Genomic DNA, 22964 nt, shown 5'->3' with positions numbered 1-22964 from the left:
TTCATTAAAATACTCAGCCGGCGTTCCCGTGTTTTCATCGAGTGAGATTTTTTAGCGTTTTATATAAGCTTTCCCACTTTTTCCCGTTCGAGCGTCGACAGTGCGTTCTACGAGTCAAAATAAGACTAAAATATTATATAACAAATAGTTTATAAACGCTCAAACCACTCAGGAGTATTTGTATAAAAACAAGAATTGGTGCTTTATTACAAACCATATGTATTACATTATTTGATTTTAATTTCTTGTTGTTGTTATGTGAATCTTGTACACTCTATTTAAGAGATTGCAGAATGTACAAGTAGTAAGTTTCGCAAATATTTTGGTATCTTATCAATCGCAAAGATAAAATCATAATTTCTATTCATCCATGACGATTGATTACATGTTTCACTTTGGTTATATAATGTTGTGAATTATCATGGAATTAATCATCTAATTTCAGACTCTATAAATAGAATTTTGCTCCATTATTATTCGAGGAATATAATAAATATATGCGTACGTGAAAAATGTACCTTGTATGTAACTAATCAACAGTGCAGAATGTCTTGAAAACTGTCATTGAAATAAGTTTGTTTAATACTTATTGCGCAATAATCTGTTATCAGTAATAAGTTCCTTGAATGGTCTCACTATTCGAATTACAAAAACGTTCAATTTGAAATTATAGTAATTCACATTGAAAGTATTTTTCATATTATGCATTAGAGTCTTTCGATCAAATAGCTAACACAGCTTCCATGAATTGTGAATAATGATTATCACACTGAACCTCATTGATTCCAAATCTATAGTTGCGTCTAATTGATGGCAGAATGAAGTATGCAGTTAACGACCAGCTTTTAAAACAGAAACCATCCTTATCTTCTATACACATAATCGTATCCAATTGTGTTACAGTTGATAAAAATTATCGACTCGCCAGCAAGACTGACAATAGTGTGACTCATTCATGACCCGTATGATCAGGCAATTTTACTCCATTCACATTCGTATATGGAACTCGAAGGGGACGCAACAACACTCGGTATTTGAAGACTTATAAAAAATAGAAGTTCGAAAATCCTACGTTACAAAACGAGCTGGGAAATTAGCACATGAACAACGCGTTTCTCCCTATGCAAATGTGTATGTCGAACTCATACAGCACAGTAGTTAATAAAAGCAGTTGAAAGAGTAAACACTGAATGCATACAATGCAATAAAACATTATCTCGCTTACTACAATACTAAATCGTGTGCTGAAATATTATCCATTTATAAAACCCAGTGTACTCTGCCCTTAGGATTTCTATTTGTGTCCTATTTCTCAACGTTACCAATTTATATTATAAATTATATCATTTTTCATAATGGACTTCTCAAACATCTTCCTTGTTGTAAAACGTTGATTATTTTTAATTAAAAGGGATCCTTAGTCGTTATCAATCTTAGTAAATCTACTTGAGCGATTATCATCAGATAAAAATCTTCATCACGCAACATTGTAAATCATTTTGAGTCATTCTTTCGTTTATAGCACCAAACGTGTATGGATATACAGGGTGTTCGGCCACCCCTGGGAAAAATTTTAATGGGAGATTCTAGAGGCTAAAATAAGACGAAAATCAAGAATACCAATTTGTTTATGGAGTCTTCGTTAAGAAGTTATTAACGTTTAAAGTTCCGCCAATACTGAATTTTTTTCTTGAAAATGGGTAAGATTTCGGGGGTATGTCTATTCACCAAAAATGATTGTAATTGACCCCCGCAACCGAAAATAATTTTTCTAGAATGATTTGAAATTTTTTAATTTAATTTTTTAACAACTTTTTAACGAAGCCTCAATCAACAAATTAATATTCTTGATTTTCGTCTTATTTTGGCCTCTAGAATCTTCCATTAAAATTTTTCCCAGGAGTGGCCGAACGCCTTGTATGCCATCATTCATTTTAAAACAAGGTCTCAAATGTGGAAGTATTGACTTTCAGAATATATTTTCAAGTTCAACATTACTTATTGGCCAAACTTATACTGTATATTACAATACTTGACACGCAGACTATAAAAAAAACAAATCGAATTTTTCAATTTTGGCGTTTACAGTGTCTTTCATAAGTACCTTGTTTGTTTCCTGATCACTTGAAAAGTTCGTCTGTTTTTAACGCTGTCTTTTTAACGCAACAGACACACGCGATCATCCGAGTTTAAATGCCCCACCTTGTATATGATGTGCATGTATTGTCTGTAAATCGGAGTGTCCGTGGTGGAGGTGGAGGAGGACAGTAGCGAGAGAAGGGATGCATCGTGTGGCAGAACCAGCCGCGCGTCTCGCGTAGGAAGTAAGCGTTCGTCGGCGGACGTGCGATCGGAGTCGTCGAAGTGAATTTGTGCCAGCGTTTTTTAACCATTATCTTATCGTATCGCGTTCTATCGTCGACCAAATACCATTAGAAAGCACCGTTTCCGTGAAACGTGCGTCTCTCGCGACGGCGGACCAGGCTTTTACTTGCCAAGGGACAAGGCCTCAGCGCAGATGTCAAAGAATGCGAAGAGAAAGGAGAAGCTCGATCGTGAACAGTGAATTCTACGAGTGTGTGCTGCCACGTTGTGCGTGAGTGACTTGCCCGTGTGTGCCTCTAAACTATTTCTCGTTAGTGTGCGTGCCGTGGGACTTGCCAGTGTACCTTTTCAAAGGTGAACAGAGAAGAGGACGCGGAGAGAGATCATGACTGTGGCAACGACCATTGACCAAGTGGGTCTCTGACCCCACCGGACACGATAAACAGGTCCGGGTTTAAACAGTATTTTACGGGATTATTCTGCGCCACTGCGCGAAGAACGTTCAAACATCGTGGAATCGTTTCGCGGAGTCCGACTTGAAATAGCACTTCGAGGTACGTGTGTCCGTTGTTCTCTCTCATCGTGTTTTTCTCCCCGACGATACCCGAGAATCAACAAGTTGTTCACGATGTGTGCGTATCGAAACTAGTTTAACTCGATGCAACGGAGATCGTGTGCATATCGGTGATAAACGTTGGCGAGCTATCGATAATTCGAAGTAACCGAAATTTTATAACTGCTCAATTTTTACTGTATGTACAGTGAAAAGTGGACGGCACAGTTTTAGGAGATTCGAACGATAACTCGCAGATACGTCGAAAAAAGGTTATCGGAAGCAGATGTCATCTTTCGATACTCGAAGCCGTGTATAAGTAGACGCGTTACGCGAGCAACGACGATGTGTCTATACAAAACGCAAGAGCCCATTGACGTTTTGGCAAATATTTGCCTCGTTAATGAACAGTTGCCAAGTGTGCCACCCGGTTGATAGGAGTAATTGGAGCGGCTTTATTATTGACTATTCGCGTTGCCTATATTTTTACTCGTTACTGGGGTCGAACAAAGAATCGTACTGTTGAACCGATTATCTCGTGCACGATGCATCGGTATTATAACATTTATGAGAAAGGGCATTAATGTTGCATGATTAATGATCGCATGGCATCATCTTTCTTCCCTGTTTAAACTCTGGTAAAAATAATACGACGCTCTTGCAAATTATTCGAAATGGAGCAGATGATAGTGGCAAAGTAACTCCGCGCGTAATTTATCTTTTAATTACAAATTTTAAATATATTATTTGCTCCGATGATACAGATGAAATAATAATGAAAATTTTAAATAATTTGAGTTTGGTAACGTTGCTTTGTTGAGTATCGTTCATTTGGAATTTGGAACGGATTGTGTATAAACAAAGACATTTTACTGTAGTTAGAAACTTTAAATAATTAACATCAATGCTGTTATTACATCCAAGACTACTGTAATTTCATTTTTACTTGTATTGGAGCATTTTTATTTTATTATATGTATATCTTTTTCTATATCTTCCAATTTGTAAATTTTCTTTTTAAAATTGCCCTATTTGACCTTGTTGTTTGACAATATTTTAATAAATATTGAAAGAAGAAAAGACTAATGTACCAAGATTAGAGATTAACGTTTTCTGAAACTGTGTTAAATGGTAAAGTGTACTTCTCAGTGATTTCAACGTCAGAATAAAAGTTTGCTTGCTTCTTAATATCGTAGAAGGACGTTCCGAGTGTTTGGAGGATAACGAGTAATACTTATCATTTTCAGCGGGGCTATCAGTTAATTTTAGAAACTCTGATAGATCTGCTAACGCGAGTTAACTATGATTCACGTGCCGTCCTGGATTGAGCAGAAGTAACAACGAACCGTTTTCCTTTGTCCGACAATGAGGAATATGGGAAACTAGATCCAGTCGTCGATCCCCGGATCGGAACCGAGGAACCATGGAAACGTCGTCGTGACGTAAATGTCGGTTAGTGCAGAAACCGGAAACTCGATGCGTCTGTATCGAATTTCCAAACGGTGATTCACGGGTACAAAACAATTGTCATGTCAATTTAAGGCTTTTTTTACGTTCCGAGACTTCAGCTTCTGTCACGTGACTCGGATACGATGATTCAAACGCGCCAGAGACGCCATACGTTAACAGTCGTTTGTTCTCTCTCGGAACGTAAACTCATTTGCAGTTATACATACACATTAAGGTATACGTGCTATGCCTACGATTACCAGATATTTTTTGTCATCCTAATATCAAATAAGTCGTCGAATTGTGATTTACGATCGGCCATTTTGAATTCGAAATACGCGCGCGGTTTCCTAACCCAAATTTTTGTCGCTAATTGCATGTATCTTAGGAGTCTAGCAATAAGGCGTTAAACAAACGTCTTAATTGGGAATCGTTTTCGATCTATTCGTGACCTTAAAGGTGTTAATGATTCCAGTTAAGAGTACGATGACATCGTTAGCACTTGTGCTCGGAATATTAAACGCAATGTACGCGCACAATTACTATTCAAATATTTCCTTAATTATGCACCTTCATTTTCATGTTTACTACGTTACACGCGAAACGTGCAAACTGGGCTTTGAATGAAATAATTTTGATAATTCGCACGCTTAGAAAGCAAAATATTTGCTTTCTAAATAATATCGATATGCCTATCGAGGGAGATTCCTGGACCGGAAATTTAGAAAATTTACAAAGATACATAGAGTATATGCATTAATATACAATTATTTTTGCTGCACAAATTAACCCCTAAGGGGTTGAAATTAACTCGTGAAAATTATTATTAATTTAACCCCTATTTTTCAGGGGCTCGTTTCAACCCCTTGGAGTGAATTGGGCAGCAAACAAATTGCTCTACGCATCCTCAAGGTTTCATAATATTCTGAAGTTCCGGGTTGGGTATCTTACCCTTGTTGACAAGATCGTTGAAAAAAAAATATATAAATATAAATTTACGAATCGTTTAGATTTGCCAGAGATTCGTCTATTAAAAGATCGCAGCACCTTGGAAAAATTAAGTACAGAAACGATAATTTAGAGCAATTGAAATTATAAAACATGATTTATTCCAACTGCTCATTGCTAATCACGTGACTCGGATGCGGTGATTCAACCGCACAGAAGTGCTTCGCGCTGAGCTGTCTTTATTACTAAAGTAACTGTCGTTGGTGGAATGTACGAAGCAAGTGTTAATAATTCTTCGTGTACGTGTTCGACGCTTCATCGAGATACCCAAACTGAAGGACCGTCCTCGAGTCTTGCAAAGTATGCTTAATTCTGTACTCATTTTTATATAACTTCCACCTACTCTGTGTCTAACAATTTGTTCCCAAGCACACATAACCTTTCTTAACCGTCGAATCATACTAATCGTTGGACTTTTTCTTATACTAGTCTTTTTAATAACATTTTCCGTATACCATTAACGTGTTTGCGCAAATCAACATTCTATGTTCTTCTCCGCCAACACGTTACTGGGTGTTAATTTTAAATTTAATTCATTAAGCAGGACATTGATTTATGTATTTTTGAAGTCGTTTAAAAAATCAGTATGCTGCGCGTGTATGTTGCAAGAGCAGGTATGAGTTCTGTTTACTCAACGAGTTTACCGTACTTTCACTACTTTGCTACAGCACTATGAACAAGTCAACGTTTTTTGTTGGTTGAAACTAATGTATCGGGAAATTTTTAAATAGTAATTCAGAGTTGATTAAAGGCGTTTCGATTCGCGTATTGATCCGGAAGCTATTCGTAATAAGTTCTCTAATTTCTTCGTGACAGAGACAGAATTCCATGTAATTTAATAGTCACAACACTCACGTGTTTATAACACTGAATGACGCGACACCATTAAAAGTAATCTTCAATTTCAACAGACTGTTGTTCATTAAACGCGAGTGGTTGTTAAGAGTAAAGAACAGTGAATTAAGAAATTATTAAATTAAAACACTTGGTTAGTTGTCTGTCTCACCTTAACGCATATGACTTACTTTGCGTCTCAAATTTCACTGAACGCGACAGTATCAACTATCAAGTCATTCTATGCGACAGGTTGACGATAACACTGGAATAATTGATAATTACGTTCGCAGAGAATGATCACATCGATTCAGAAAGTAAATTAATGAAGTCTGTGAATGGCTTTACATTAACATAAATATTATTTAGTATTTACGAATAGTTTTATTTAATATTCGTGCTGGTGGTTCAAGATTTTAAGGAAAAATCGTTGAGAAAATTTCGTAAAAATAGGAATATTAAAGTTTTGATGCTAACATTTGTCAACGAATAAAGAAATCACTCGTAGCTTGATTTTTTTATCAATGGGGGTGGGCTCAAGCCCCCATGGCCATTTTCTTTGGCGCTATTACTGATTTGCATATCTTGGAGCAGCCTGCATAGTTTGGTGCATAAACGAAAGTTGTAACATAAATACAGTCAAAATGAATTGCAAACAGCACTAATAAAATTTCTTTGTCGTAACTATTACTTATTACATCGGTGATACGAAAGATATGATACCTTCTATTTTGTTTAATTCTTCATAAGTTAATAAGATGTATTCGAAGAACAGAAGAAATATTAAAGAGAAAAAACATAACGTGACTACGTAACGGAATATTGTTTGTTAAACAAATTTCAAATCTCAGACCATAGAAGTGAATCTATTGTTACCGATTTTCTAAATTTCTACCACACCTTTCAAAGAATAACGATTGCCGTGTCATAAACCAGGCATAAAATCCTTTGCTTCTGATTCCTTTGTGACCTGTTTAGACCAAGGTTTGAAGTGAACTTGAACCCCTGCCTCCACGATGGGAATTTCTCTCTGAAATAACCTTGATTGGGACACAATGCCACCGCCTCCTTGCCGATTTTATGTTTAAGTAAGAAACTAGGGAGTTTAACAGCCATCTAACATTAATCCAAACCTGCCTATTCAAAAAAGGTTACTGCAATTCCTACTAACCACGAGACAACGGTTCTTAAATTCTAGGAAAAGCGGGTTAACTCGCTCAGGACCGGTTACTAAGTAAGGATTAGTCTAGTAGATCGCCATGTAAGGCAAGATATACCTATAAATGTACAGGCAATCTGAAGGAAATCTAACACTAGCTTTGCAGTCTACATTAATTACTTTACAAAATTTGATAAGTAATAATATTTTCTTTGTATAATCTTTATTTTGTTGTTTCTTACATATTACTTCTTTTTGTACTAAAGGGGTTTTCCCGTTGATAAATGAATAATAATAATAATATGAGCATACAATAATTTTTAAAGGGTTGTTAGAAACTTCAAAAATTATTTAACACCTTTAATCTACTATAGAAGATTTATTTGTCAGGTCTGTACGATATTACGGATATCCGAATAGAAGCTAATTTAACCATTTATCAAGCAAAGCAAATTCATCGATCATCCGTAAGCACATTCTTCGACCAAACAATGGACAGTGCAAATACTTTCATTCAAAACCCACTACAGAAAGGTTCAACGGACTATCGTGATTTTCGTCTGATATTCGTGACTTGTTCATGTTAATAACAGTATTTTTTTCAATCATTTAAACTCTACTTTTACTTGTATTCATGATTGAAATATACAGTTTCCCAGTATAGTGTTTCATTTCATATTTATATCTTTTCTCGTGGCTCGCTTCTCTTCTATCAAATCGTACTTGTTTTTCTACTTCTCTGCGTCTTTCTATTAGCATTTCTATTATGTTCATTTCCTCCGTTCTTAATTCGTCTATTCCTGCTTGACTTAATCTGTTTCTCATTAGATATTCTTCCCCCTCTGTTTCTGGGTCTCGACGATTCGTTCTTTTTCTTTTAGACGTTTCTTAACCAACTCTTTACCTTCTACATTTTTTATTTTCCCGAATCTTAATGCTCTCATTTAAACTTTTTCTCTTTTTTGTCACCTTTTTTCTTCTTTTTCTAAGATTATACATCTTGAATACATCATCTTAGATACTTCTACACACTTCTATTCCATACAATATAACTCCAGCTACTAAACAGTACGAACGTAAACGTATAAAAAAAAAAGAATGATTTAAAATAAAATACGAGTCCTTATATTCAAGAGTTAAGACAACCTTCTATAAAGCTCCCACTTCATTCGTCTTATCATAACTTATCATAAACCCTTCATGCCAAATTGTATAAAATCAACTAACAACGAAACATATAATATTCTGTGTAAATTATCAATCCTAAAGTGAAACCACATCTTTTTCATTCTTCTCATCGAAATCTACAAGTTGTAACAAAAACGAAGTCAATCTATCTCCCAAATTTTACCATTTATCGTTACGTTTTACAAAAATTATCACCAAAAAAGCGCTCTCGTAGGAAAAAATTTGTTTAAAACGTACAAATATTGTTCAGGGGGTCGAAGCATGTGGCGCAGCTTCTACGTTCCTGGATCGTACGGTTGAAAGAGAGCGCCGAGGCGGAGAAATTTCCTATCGAGATGGAGGTGAAACCAATCCCGAAACCTAGAACGTCGGTGACGGATCGACCGGTACCAGCGCCAAGAAGATTACCGTTGGTCGTTCCAGCGGCTAGACTCAGCAGTCACAGCGATTCGAGTCAATCGGAGAAAAGCGACGACTCGAAATCGATACCGGAGACACGGACCGGGAACAATGAATTTTTTCGCAACCTGAGCACCAGCTCCCGACAACTGAAAGACGAGATTTCGGAGAAGGTGACGACCAAGGGCCGCGCGGTAATCTCTAGCACGAGAAACGTCAGCATCCGGCTGGAAAAGTCGGTGAAGAACCTCCTAACCAGACGATTGTCGTCTTTAAATCAGGACGAGCTTTTCCGCGATGGTTCCGACGGTATCAAAAAATTCAAGGATCCCGCGGAGGACGAGAGATGCGTGTCGATGCCCGCCGACGATATTTTCAGCAGTATCTCGTTCTACAGTCCCTTGAACAGTAATCTGAGGAGCGTCAGAAACGAGGAAGACCTATCCGGTACGCGACCCAGTCCACCGCCTCCAGTTTATCCTCCTCCTCCGCATCCTGACGAGTTTATCTACAACGAGCTGCAGTCCGTCACATCGGGTAGCAGTCGGTACGACACGATCAGCTCGACCATCTCTGACAAAATCGAGAGGGACTTCCCAGAATCGTTTAATCTTCTCAGTTTCGCCCTCAATCAGGTAAAAATTCTATTCCTTTAACATTTGATTTCATTTCGCCTGAGCTACCGTCCGTGAGTCTTAGATAATGCAAATTAAGGTACAGATACAATTTTCTGAAGCTACTTTGTTATCTCGACTTTCTTACAATTTAGTCATTTAACCCTTTGCACTCATTGGCGCCTCGATGGCGGTAAACATAATACGTACTATAGCTCGATTCAAGTTTCTTTTATGATAACACAAATTGAATTTAGGAAATATATGAATAAAATTTAAATTCTAGGTATTTATACATTTTTGTTGAAAAGGGAATATTTTTTTGTTTTTAGAGGTTACATTACAAAATTGCAATTGTTATTACTAGCTGTTCATATTAATAGAGACTCTCAGAATACAAAGGGTTAAGTTACCACTTTATTATAAATTTTATAAAACTTGTATGGAATTCAAATAAATATGAAAACGTGTTTAAAATTGAAGGAGGACTTGTAGACAATATTACATAAAGGTTGGAATGGTATTAATGAAACAGATACTAAAAAATTCTTGATAAAATTCTACCAGATTAAATATGAGGTTGATTTATAAAACGAAGATTTTGAATTGGTCGCTAACATTTTGGTAAAATTCCTTTATAACGTAAAGAATAAATGTTAGTTTTATTTTATAATTTACATTGCTTCGTTAAGTGTCAGGTGACTTATGGACGGGAGTGTATTTTCGTAAATTATGCTTCAAACGGGGATGGGCAAAATGAATTTAAAAAAATACTCGAACGACAAATATTTACAAATTTGTACTCTATTCGAAATTTAATGCTTACGAGTATTCGCTTGTTATACTCAGTTTCACTCTCTAATACAGGAAACACGTATATCTTGTAATTGCTTGGTCAGTGAATGCCGAATACATTAGCATTTCATATTCAATGGTTGAGTAAATGCAAAATGTTTCATTCAGAATAGTTAGTTTCATTTATCAGAATAGTTAAATGTATGTCATAGTCGTGTATATGTACATGGCCTTTATGCGATGTTTATTCTTTATATTTTGTTTAATTTCGTTGTTTATTAAGAGAGCTTTTATAATGCATTACATAGGCTAGAAGATTTGATAGCCAACCATATTTCTTTTAACGAAATATCGTAGTAGAAATCGAAAGGATGTCACATCTGAGTAAAAATATATTAACCTTTTTATTTCTCGACGATTTGCTTCGCGTAACATCAAATTAGAGATTCAATATCAGCGGTAGTTTCTTGAAAGTGTTTATCGAAGCAAGTAATATTACGTCACTCTAATCGCCTGTTACGTTTGTCATTCACAATCAGTGTCGAAGATATGGAAGTTGTCTTACCGAAATCTTTGACGACATTGACCTCCAACTTGACGATACACGGAACAAATTATCGAGAAACATATCTCGTTAATTATTAGGTTCAGGGTTAATAAAGATTAATATATTTTTATTGAATTTTATAAAAAATATGACATACGCAATGTCAAATTTTTCTGTACTTATGGACGAATTCCCTTCACTTTGTTATCAGGCCAGCGATTCTGATCAAAGCTTAAATTTGTCGGATGTTAACGTAACCCTGCCCCACGACAAAACCGATACAAGAAGGCTATCCAGATCCGATTCTTGGATATTTTACGACACCGCGTCAGCTGGCAAGTCCGACGGGATCGACGAGCTGGACAGGATATCCAGCGCGGAGGAAGATATTCTGGACAAAGAGGTGCCCATTTTGGACAGGACATCCACAACTTCGAACGAGAGTCAAGCGTCCGTGCAAAATTCGTTGTACGAAAATCTATCGCCCCAAAAAGCTGTTCCAGAAGAGAAACAGCCAACGTCCTCCAGCTCAGAGACCAGACAGTTAAACAGCAGGTCGCTATTGTTCGAATTCGATCCATTCGCGCGAACCTCCGACGAGAATGTTTACAGCAATTTCGAAAACAACGATCTGATGTTGCTTGAGACTCTGCTCGCCACGAATGATTCGCGTAGCAGTGCTGGAAGCATTCTCGATTACCAGGAAACCGTTGATAATGAGGAAGAGCAGGACGAAGCGGACGACGAAGATATGCTGCATCCGCAAATTTCCGCAGTGCCGCCGGAACCGCCGAAAAGATTCGATTCCTTGCCAAAAAGCGACTACGACGGGATCGCGGATACCACCTCGGTGCCAGACAAGACCTCTATAGCCAAAAATCCGGCACTGTTGCCGAAATTGGCGCACCTGGTGACCCGGAAACAACCCGCCGTGCCACCTAGAAAATTAACTTCGAAAATTCGCGCCAACGATACGCCAACAAATGCGACAGCGACCACCAGTGATGGCACCTCACCAGGTAAACAATTGCCTTTTTTCTTTATACAGTGGTCCCTATAATATACTTCTAAAACCTACCAAAACCTACATTTTCGGGAAATTATATTTCAAGTCTACGAATATAATTCCTAACTTGAATTTATTAGAAGAATAATATACAATTCTGCAAGCACGTTAAAAAATTGAATGCCTCGGTTATTAAAATCGTATTAATAGGATGAGAAACGCTAATTTTATTTACCTACTAACAAATGGCTGATGACTTACGGACCGGAGTGTACTTCACTCTCAATTAGTTGCGGCATCACGTTTTGGCGACAAACGTATTTTTTCAAGTGCTCGTCTCTTTCGCATATTCCAGTCACAACGACGGCAACCGCCACCTCGACGGCGAAAAGCACCGAAGAAACTGTGACCAGTCCCTCGAAAGGAAAAACCACGGAGGAGCATCGACGCATAGGCATGATACAGAAACTAAAAAAACTCAGGCACGAATCCACCAGCCACGGTATCAGACCGAACATGATCAGTTTTGTGAAGAGCGGGAGCAAACTGTTGTCCAGAAATCGTGACCACGGCGGAGTGTCGAGCTCTAAATCGACGAAACTGGAAAGGCCAAAGGTCAACGTACCGCAGAATTCTGCGACGCACAGGGGAGTTGTTTACAGGACTGGCGTTGGGATCGAAAGGGCTAAGGACCTCGTGGCGAGGGCGACAGTGTTGGCTGACCAGAAACTCTCGTTTTACACCGATAAGGGCATGTCTACTCTGAAGGAGGTCATTCACCTTGATACAGTATACAGCATTCATCTTCTGCAGGATGTAAAGTGAGTCCACTGTTTCGTACGATAAAAGAACACGTCTTGAGATAATGATGTTAGATCCACGCAGAAGCGAGATCCAGAAATGCATAAAGTCTGATCGAGAATAACAAAGTTTCTATTTTGATCTTTGCATCGTGAATCTCCGAAAAAGAATGAAGGTCACCACTTTTCGAAGCGAAGATAAATGTGGAGAAACATTTTGTGTAAAACTACCTCCAAAGTGGAGATACTTGTATAATAATATTTTAAATCCCATAAGAATTTTGATATGTAAAATTTAACTGTACTGAATTTGATAAATATTTAAATAATTCTATCGATTTAAATATCCTTACTGAATCCATATTAAATATAATATGATAGTCGAATAATGCTAGTAAAAGAAATACATAAAATACTGATACTTCATGGTTTAAATTATTTTTAAATACATTTGTTAAATCCAGTTCGTGACTCTTCGCAATTAAACCTGCCTATTCCCAGCATTTTGCAAAAAGAAGCGTACTTTACATATAATGAGATTAAATGTTGAAGGAAAAGGAGGATAACGAAGGCGATTTAAAATGTTCAGGGTAGTCGATGGCGAAACAGTACATTGCATAGCAATTAGCGTGGAAGGAAGGCCAAGCGTTCACGTATTCTACGCGAAGGGCATCGCTGAACGAAGAGTGTGGGCTCAAAGAATCTTGGAGGCCGTTACTCCAGTCTTTCTCACGAAATATACAGCCGAACTAACGAGAGCAGGATGGGCCTACTTAAAGGTACAAAAGTTCCATAGCGCTATATCGAAATTCTAATTTTTAAAATCTAACAATTCAATAAATCTTTAAAATTCCCAAGCTCACGAGCATCTATATCATCAACTTAAAGTACGTACTTACATTGCTGAATACCTAACTTGCACATACGTAGTTTCTGGAAACCTTTCTCGAATGAGCATCGAAGCATTCTATTGTATACAATGAATTTTTTGCAATATTTATTGAAAAGATATCAAGCACAAACAAACACTATTCTAAATAGGATCACCCATCTATTTATTCATCACTGAGTTAAGAATCAACCTGACAGTCAAAATAATTATTGTCTGTCATATTCCATAACTTATATATTCACTAAGAATATTATTAAATTAAATGCACGTTCACCGTAACGTTTTGATTATGATGAAATTAACATTAATTAATGCATGTTTCAGGAAGGTATAACAGGTACATGGTTTCCAGCTTGGGTTCTCCTGCACCAAAGAACTCTAATTTACACGAAATCGCTGGATCCTCTCATGGCTATAACTTTTGGAGAACTCGACCTTCGAAAAGCGCGTTGCATTGGTATGTTATCTTTATTATAAAAAAAAATTACAGTTCCATAGAGGAACTGTTTATTCAAATTATAATTATCGTTAAAGACATTTTCTGAATGCCTGTCGGAAGGACTCGTTGCTTCCTTATGATACAAGATTGTAGTCACGTATAATTAATTGTAAGTGTATGTTTTCCGACTGCAAATGACAAGCATTGACTTCGTTAAACTGCGCATCAGCAGACGGTATTTAATCAAATTTACAGTCGAAACAATATTTTGATCTACCATGTAATGACGTCACTGGTTATATTAGTAATACATCCCAGTAAATAAAAGAATTAACGTATTTGCAAACCGAAAGGGGACAGACAATGGGAGTGTAAATCATGAAACTTATTTCGTAGCATTTCTCATTGAAACTGACCAGAGATGCAATTAATATTTTGTTCTCCGCGATTAATATGTATTTTAACATCAAATTAAAAACGTATCAACATACTCGTTACGAAACAGTCGAATTATTGTTACGCTAATTGCTCGTTTGGCTGACTTAAAAGAAGCATTATCTTTTAATTTACAGTCTCAGGAAAAAGTAACGATACATTACCAGGAATTCTACGTGTATTTTTATATTTCTTTGACACGATATACAGGGTGTTCAGCTACCCTTGGGAAAAATTGTAATGGGAGATTCTAGATGCCAAACTAGGACGAAAATCAAGAATACCAATTTGTTGATGAAGGCTTTGTTAAAAAGTTATTAACGTTTAAAGTTCCGCCCGTACTGAATTTTTTTCTCGAAAATGCGCAGAATTTCGGGGGTATGTCTATTCACCAAAAATGACTGTAATTGACCCCTGCAGCCAAAAATAATTTTTTCAGAATAATTTGAAATTTTTTAATAACTTTTTAACGAAGCCTCAGTCAAGAAATTGATATTCTTGATTTTCGTCTTATTTCTAGAATTTTCCATAAAATTTTTTCCCAGAGTTGGCCGAACACCCTGTATAAAACATACAATATGAGTAGTTAGTACCTGTTTGGAGAGTTATTGCAGCAGTAGTAGGTTTGGAGAGTTTCGTACGTTGTGTTACAGTTTTACGAGAACAGGAAGGGCCGAATTCCGGTGCCGGTTCCGTTCCAGTGGTGGTCGTGGACACAGGTGGCAGTGGTGCATTACACATGGCTGCACCAGGTACACACGAAGGATCTGCATGGAGGCACGCGCTATACCAAGCAGCTACCACCTGCGGCCCTGCTTTGGAACAGCAGCAACTCACGCAGGACGACGTACCTGTGATCCTCGACAAATGCATCAATTTTATATATGTACACGGTAAATTTTTCAGTATGTGATTGTACACTATCACAATTGATAAACTAATAAAGATATCTCCGTGTCCTGTCTTTCTTCAGAGCTGAGTCAATTAAAAAAAAAAAATATTCAAATACTATTTTGAATAATAGACGTCGAGAGGACCACGAAAAACGGTCGAAATGTTGGTGAACCCTAGCTCGTAACCCACGTGCGGTTCTTTACCCTTTCGGTTCGGTACCCTTGCTACGGCTCCCGTATACTTATTCAATTTATTAAATCAACACATAAATTACTTGATACAAAATGCAATTACTATATAAATCGAATTTTAAACAGATAATGTAACTACAAACTTACAAAAATTATAGAAGTAACAGATCATGAATGTTAATGTATATTTATGTAAAAGGATATTAATTATGCGGTTGTTGAGTAGCTACGATGGACGATATTTGAAAATACGTTACTTTGAGAATATTAATGTCACATTGAAGGTATTATGTCGGAGGGCATTTATCGCCAAAGTGGATCCAACAGCGCCGTTGTTCGATTGCTGCAGGCCTTTCGTCGGGACGCATGGGCGACGCAAATTACAAAAAGCGCGTATACAGAGCACGATGTCGCCACGATTCTCAGAAGGTTTCTCCGTGATCTACCGAATCCATTGTTTCCCGTCAAGATACACGATCGGCTTTGTCTGAACTCAGGTAAGGAGCATTCACTGTCCTTGATTCGCCGCGCACGGTCTCAATCTACTAACACCACGCTTTGACAATGAAACCGCTTGAATGCTACTAGTTAAACGCGAATAACTGAATTCGACGGAACGTTAACGAACGAAAAATACTATTCAATACTACATTTATAAACGATTTAATCCTCTTATGATCAGACGATCGATTTATCATCACCTTTCGAGAATAATTCAGTGAAAACTGTTACTTTGAAAATTAAACAGACGCTTCAGAGAGAATATTTCATGCTTTTGTGCCATTATTGGAAGCAAAACTATAATTCTATAGAAATACAATTTGTTATTTATTTTTTGAATAAATTTTGCTCATCCTGGATCTGACATAATGCATATTGGAGCACGTCAAAACAATGCTAACTTGCCTACTTTAAAAATGGTTTCTCAAGCCGTCTGTCACATTAACACAGAAGTTAAAACTTATGTTTGTGGCGCCGCCTCCCATATTCGCCACCAAAAGGGTCGCACTCTCACAAGCGCTCGACCGACCCCTCGGTTAATACGTGCAAATAAATCAGGAATAATGTCAAATTGACCCGTATTTACTCCCACGTACACTTTCACATACTGTGGTCCCCTTTCATCAGGAAGCATATCATTCAATTTCCGGTGTTATTGCTAACTGTTTCCGGTGTTATTAAAATTTTAACTTGCGTGTCAAATAGATGCAAAATATTTATTTAAACGAATAAAATAAACATTGTGGGATAATAAATATTTTCATTATCAGTGTTTATAAATAGGAAAAACATGGTATATTATTTGTAGAATGTTTGCTACATACAAATCGATTGCACATACTGCATTTTAATGTAGTTGCGGTATTAGTACACTAGCCATCTTCGCGCAATACGCGATACAAAATATACGGAACATATTTCACACATTTATGATGTAGAGCACTTTATAAATGTTCTCAAAACTTCAACCTTGACGAAAATGCAGGAAAAAAAGTCCTGTAACACCTGCATATTTTTCCAATTTCATCAGAATTCTCCACAATGAATATTAATTTTCAAGACAATGCAGGAAAAAGATCCTGTAATGCTTGCATATCTTTTCAATGTTAGTAGAATTTGAAATCGTTTTTAAAACTTTGAAAATGAAACGAGATCCCAGTATGATAATAACGAGGGAACGTTGAACTCGAATTTATTCGATGTTTGCAGTAGATTTTCAATCTACTTACGGCGGAATGTTGCGTGAGAATCGCACGGAGGTCGTCGATGAATCATGGTTTTTCATAAGGAGCTATCGTACGTCTCATGTTAGCGAAAGCAACGGTGTGCGTACATACAGGTACGTGCATCTCCAATAAAAACCGCACGTGATTTTTTTGTCTCACCGATAATGATATCTTAAAGAAGCGACGCGGATTTTGGGATTAATAAAGATCAGACTGAAGATATAGGCCAAATCGAACTCACACTTTTTGTACGGCTCGTATTAATTTCAGTACACGAGTCGAAAATTTAGAAACAGAATAAATAAATATTAAAAATTCCTAACATTCAAACTACAAAAGTGCCGCTACAATTAAATATTTTTTTATAATATAAAAATGTAGGGTCATTCGAACCAATTTATTTATTCATTAATGACGATAAAATCATAACTATACTAACGTTTAAATATGTGTTATAGAATCAACAAAAATAAAAATTAAATCAGTTTACTTATTAATTAAATATTTAGTAATACCATTTTTTTTCAGAAGTTCGTAAAGAGTGCAAATCCAAAGATATCAATAAATGATAATACTAATAAATAATTCTAAATCTAAAAAATAATAATCTTATTATTAGTATGGGAAGGGGGGAGTTATCAAATTGTTATTGCTTATACGATATCGCATACTTTTGAACGACCCTGATAACATTATGCGTTCGATAGCTCTGATATAAATTTCAGTGGTGACACAATTGCTGAGACGGGTATGAAATATTGCCTTGCAAAATTGAAATATTTCTAAAACAATATACAGGGTGTTCGGCCACCCCAGGGAAAAATTTTAATGGGGGATTCTAGAGGCCAAAATAAGACGAAAATCAAGAATATCAATTTGCTGATGAAGGCTTCGTTAAACAGTTATTAACGTTTAAAGTTCCGACAGTACTGAATTTTTTTCTAGAAAATGCGAACGATTTCGGGGGTATGTCTGTTCACCAAAAATGATTGTAATTGACCCCTGCAACCGAAAATAATTTTTTTAGAATTAATTAAAAATTTCTTTTTTCGCCGAAAAATTTAGGCACCTACCCCCTGTCGATTTTTCTTAAAAATTACTTTTTCATTTTTAGTAATTTTATTTGACGCCCTGCAGAAAAGTTGTCTAATACTTTTTTGTAGGTACCCATGAGCTCTATTCCAGAAAAAAGTTTCATTGAAATATATTCACTATTGTAGGAGTTATGGCTGTTTGAAAATTGGACCATTTTTATTGGATTTTTCTCATTTTACGGTGTCAAGGACCAACTTTTCGAATATTTTTGCAATTTGTATATATTCTCCATCAAAATACGCGCAGTTTACTTTTTTAAACATTAAAATCATCCAATCCGTTCAGAAGTTATGACGTTTTGAAGATTCGCATGAAAATTCGGGCAGACATTTCAGCCCTCAGATTATATTTTCGGTAAGGAATTTTTTTCTCGAAACTGAGTAGGAATTCGGGGGTATTTCTGTTGACCAAAAATGCTTGCAATTGGCTCCTGCAACTAAAAATAATTTTTCCAAGACGATTCGAAAGTCTTTTTTTTTACCGAAACTTTCAGTACTTGCTCGAATTTTTTTCTCGAAAGTGAGTAGGATTTCGACGGTATGTCTAATGACCAAAAATGATTCTAATTGACCCCTGCAACCGAAAATAATTTTTCCAGAACGATTTGAAATTTTTGAATTTAATTGTTAATAACTTTTTAACGAAGCCTCCATCAACAAATTGGTATTCTTGATTTTCGTCTTATTTTGGCCTCTAGAATCCTCTATTAAAATTTTTCCCACGGGTGGCCGAACACCCTGTAATAATTTTTCTATGCCTGCTATTTGTGTAGTATTCCTATGGCATTGCAGCAATATTTCAAATATATTGCGATCACATTCAGGCACAATTGAAGGAATACATTAATTAAGTAAAATAATAATGAATTGATAATAGTAACCATGAATTCAATAATATTTAAGTGCAAGATATCATGTTTGAATGATTAAATTCAAATTTTTGCAATGTATCTTCACAAATAAAGTTAATTGTTGACAATTAACGTTTATATCACCATTATCTTCGCAGTTTTAATAATAATAACAGCAAAACTTTGAACATTCCTATGTGAAAATTCGCTTCAAAAACGACGTCGAACGATACTCTTGCAGAAATCGCAATTTACCTAGCTACTTACATATTTAATGATAGAACAAGGTCTGCAGTACTCATTATACAAGGATTAACTGTTAAAATTGGACAAATGGCTGTAAAATACTACGACATTGAAGAACTCCACCGAATCACTACAGGCGATTTCAAAGTGCGAAAATTGACGCGCAAGACACGATCGTTAAAGAAACTTGCTAGTAAAAGAGGCTTTACTGAAGAAGGTTTATTATATGCCTCTGAAGCAGATGAACTATAATAAACTAGTAACATTGTTCTTCCACATAGAAAAAAAAATGACAAAGAATCCAGATGTCAACAAATTACAAAATACCAAATTGCTTCCATAAAAGTGAGATACTTATATAGTTGTATTTTGCTTTTCAGAGAACAATAATGAGAACGATAAAGTCTCGACGTACAGAAAACTGTTAGCTCCGTTGAGTCCTGTGCCTGCGGCGACACTCAGGAGGATTCTTGCTCACCTTCACTGCTTGAGTCAGCAGTGTTCCAGGAACCTGATGACTGTCGAAAATCTATCCGCGATTTGGGGACCGACATTGATGCATGCCGGTGAAAACAGTGCGGAGGAATGGAACAGAGCCGAGACCAGAGTTGTCGGTGATCTAATAAGGCTTTATCCGAAGCTCTATCAAGTAACAGCTGCCGATCTAGAGAAAGAGGCGAAAATTTTGGAGGTCCTCGAGAAGCATCACGTGTCGAACAATGGACTACGGGGAGCGCCATCGGGCGATCTGAAAATGTGGATATACATTTTCTCGATAGACGGAGAATGCGTCAATGTGACCGTGAGAATCATTCCTTAGTTCTATTCTAAATTTGAAGAATTATTCAATCAATGACAATCTACACTTCAGCGTTATAGAAATTTGAGAATCAGATTTCTTTTAAACGTAATTGTGATCTCTTGACCGATTGATTGTATAAAAAGCAACGGACATTTCGATTCTCGTGTGTTATAGCAACTTCTGCTTCGCCGTCACCTTGATTTATTTTTAGAATGACGTTAAACGCGTTCCTATAAAACAAGTTTGTTGAATTTTTTTTTCGTTTATGTATCTTCACGTTCTCAAACCAAGAATATGTTTTCGTTCAAAAATTCTATAGAATTCCATTAAAAAGGCAGAAATTAATCTTGAAGTGACCTTGAAAGTCAGGGAGTGAATATTTCTTTATTTTACATTTCCTTTTATCTCTTAATATTTAGCAAATAGATTCAGACACCTAACTTTAAGGCATTTAATAGATTTGATGGTCAACTTGAATTTTTTAAAGGGATTTTCTATTTTTTTTGTAACGGAATTCGAGATCATAATATATGTATAATAATACCATACGCGTAATATATTTAATAATAGGAAATGTAATACAGAAATATTTGTCATAGATTGGGCCACAAAAGACCGCGTTCGACATTTGCCAGGAACTCTCCGATAAAACGGATTTGCCGGCACATGAATTATGTTTAGAAGAATATACGTTGTCTGGTGCATTGGAACGACCACTGCATCATGCCGAGCGTGTCCTCGAAACAGTGGCAAGGTGGGGATACTGGGATCCCGAGGATAGGAAGGACAACGTCCTCATTCTTAAAAAAGATCAACTGTACAAGGATATAGTACCACTGGTAAATATATTACGATGTTAGATCAAAATCAAATTATAATTTTCCAGATGAAAACGAACGTCCCGTTGTCAACGAATAAATGATTAATTTATTATAAAATTATAAGTCTGTAAATTTACTTTACGTCTCATTTAACACGACCTGAATACGTAATATTCTTTGTGTTAGACGGGTTCAAGGTTGTACATGTTTGAAACTATTTTCCATAGCGATCTGCCCGGCGCGGATCAGATTGCGTGAGTCAGAAGGGAAAGATAAATGCATATTTGCCCGACACAAAAACAGGATGTAATTTAATTGGACTTGATCGCGGTCGTTGTTTTCACTTCACATTGCTAATGTAAAAATTGGTTCATAAAAATGACCATATTATTCTCTCCTTAGCTTCTTCGTTTTATATAACTATTTACGTTATACATTAAACATACTCGTCCCATTATGTATATACGTTTTCATTAAAGAAATTTTTGTTTTAGATAAAACCGCCATTAACACCATCCGGTGAACTTAAATTTGCGGATAGAAAGACTAAACATTTCAAAACCTACCTCTTCGAACTTAGTCAAGCGAAGCTTTGCTGTTACAAAGACAAAGTCTGTTCTAATAAATTGTATGAATGGAAAATAGAAGAAATCATTTGGTATTTGGGCCACGAACCAAAGCGAAATCCGCAAACTGGGTAAGCGTTTTATTCTCTATTTGTATTGAACAAATTTTGTTCGTAATGTTACGAAATGTATGTACATTCCTTGTTTCAGATGGTCCATCACGTTCTTACCAAAAAATAAAAAACCAACAAGGTAACATTGAAATAAAGTTTAAGAGATTCCCATTGATATATCAAACTTAAATCTTTCAAATTAAAATTACGTTTTAGGTGTAAAGAAAGCCCATTTTTTGGAAACACATTGGCGGGAACATTAAAGGACGATCAATACAAATGGTTAGCAGCTATGATCTTTGGAGAATATCAACAAAATCTCCGTCCTTCCGCAATTAATCTTATGGATCCATAAATGACTAACGTATTTGTCTCACAGGAGTACAATACGAACCATTAGACGCCGATTTTAATGAAACTTTACACAAATGTAGGTCAAATCTAAGAACTACGACTTATTATTTTATTGCTACTAATTTCTGACTTTAAAAGGGGTTCTATTTTTATTGGAAACATTTCTTGTAAATTTAAAAATTATGTAAGCGTGGGTGAAACATGTGATTCTGATATAAGAGATGGTTTCTATTCTAAAGTCAAAAAGTAGTAACAATAAAATACGGCTTAATTCTTATATATAATATTTTTGTATTACATATTAAACGATTTTGTCCTTTGTTTAGTGCCCATGCTTGCCTTAAGACGAACACGATTATAACACTGTTAAATCGTAATCTATGTACGTGTATCAAAATAAACGATGTCATTGAGAAAATTCTTAAAGCAAACGAATATAATGTTAAAACTTGCTCGAACATTTCAATGGTTCAAATAACTTAATCAATTTTCGACGAAAAAAACTAATTTCAGATAAGTTGTACATTTAAATAAACTTTATATAATAGTTTTGTACGTATTATATTTTATGCAAATGTTGACGTGTAAAATAACAAATTAATTGTAAATGAAATTTGTCATTTCTATTTTTAAATAAATACCCAGAATAAATCTTAATTAACGCGAAACTATAATAATAGTTCCTCCTTAGTGACATTATAATTGTCTACAAATAATAATGAACATTATAAAAACGTCTATTTTGAAATTTTTTGAACATTAAAATAAAATAATCTGTTTCAGTGATCTGTTTTAAATGCCCCACCCTGTATAAATAATCATAACACCATCGTCACAGTTTATACAGTTGGTACACTCTTCT

At 36.0% G+C, this 22964-nt stretch overlaps 1 protein-coding gene across 3 annotated transcripts; it reads left to right on the top strand.

Moving 5' to 3' along the window:
* The first annotated feature begins 2320 nt into the window (after nucleotides 1-2320).
* Nucleotides 2321-22746, top strand: Rhogap15b (RhoGAP_ARAP and RA_ARAPs domain-containing protein RhoGAP15B). 3 transcript variants are annotated; one of them, XM_076766738.1, is made up of 15 exons: nucleotides 2321-2771; nucleotides 4126-4330; nucleotides 5177-5635; nucleotides 8767-9550; nucleotides 11083-11890; nucleotides 12233-12698; nucleotides 13267-13456; nucleotides 13894-14026; nucleotides 15097-15336; nucleotides 15813-16025; nucleotides 19827-20248; nucleotides 20848-21087; nucleotides 21564-21766; nucleotides 21846-21887; nucleotides 21965-22746. In XM_076766738.1, exons 3-15 carry the CDS (start codon nucleotides 5544-5546, stop codon nucleotides 22101-22103), a joined length of 3972 nt encoding a protein of 1323 aa, XP_076622853.1. In that variant the 5' UTR covers nucleotides 2321-2771; nucleotides 4126-4330; nucleotides 5177-5543; the 3' UTR covers nucleotides 22104-22746. The 3 variants fall into 3 exon arrangements, with proteins under 3 accessions (XP_076622853.1, XP_076622852.1, XP_076622854.1); XM_076766737.1 differs by having other exon boundaries at nucleotides 2321-2879; XM_076766739.1 differs by lacking the exon at nucleotides 5177-5635 and having other exon boundaries at nucleotides 2321-2879.
* The last annotated feature ends 218 nt before the right edge of the window (nucleotides 22747-22964 follow it).

This window comes from Colletes latitarsis, chromosome 6 (genome assembly GCF_051014445.1).
Source record: "Colletes latitarsis isolate SP2378_abdomen chromosome 6, iyColLati1, whole genome shotgun sequence".
Lineage (NCBI taxonomy): Eukaryota > Metazoa > Arthropoda > Insecta > Hymenoptera > Colletidae > Colletes > Colletes latitarsis.
Note: the sequence above shows the minus strand (reverse complement) of the source record. Positions and strands in the feature narration are given on the sequence as shown.

Coding starts and splice junctions, on each gene's coding strand:
- Rhogap15b (XM_076766738.1), top strand. CDS start 5,544: ATGTACGAAGCAAGTGTTAATAATTCTTCGTGTACGTGTTCGACGCTT. Junction 16,026..19,826: donor TCGGCTTTGTCTGAACTCAG/GTAAGGAGCATT, acceptor TTTGCTTTTCAG/AGAACAATAATGAGAACGAT. Junction 21,767..21,845: donor AAGCGAAATCCGCAAACTGG/GTAAGCGTTTTA, acceptor TCCTTGTTTCAG/ATGGTCCATCACGTTCTTAC.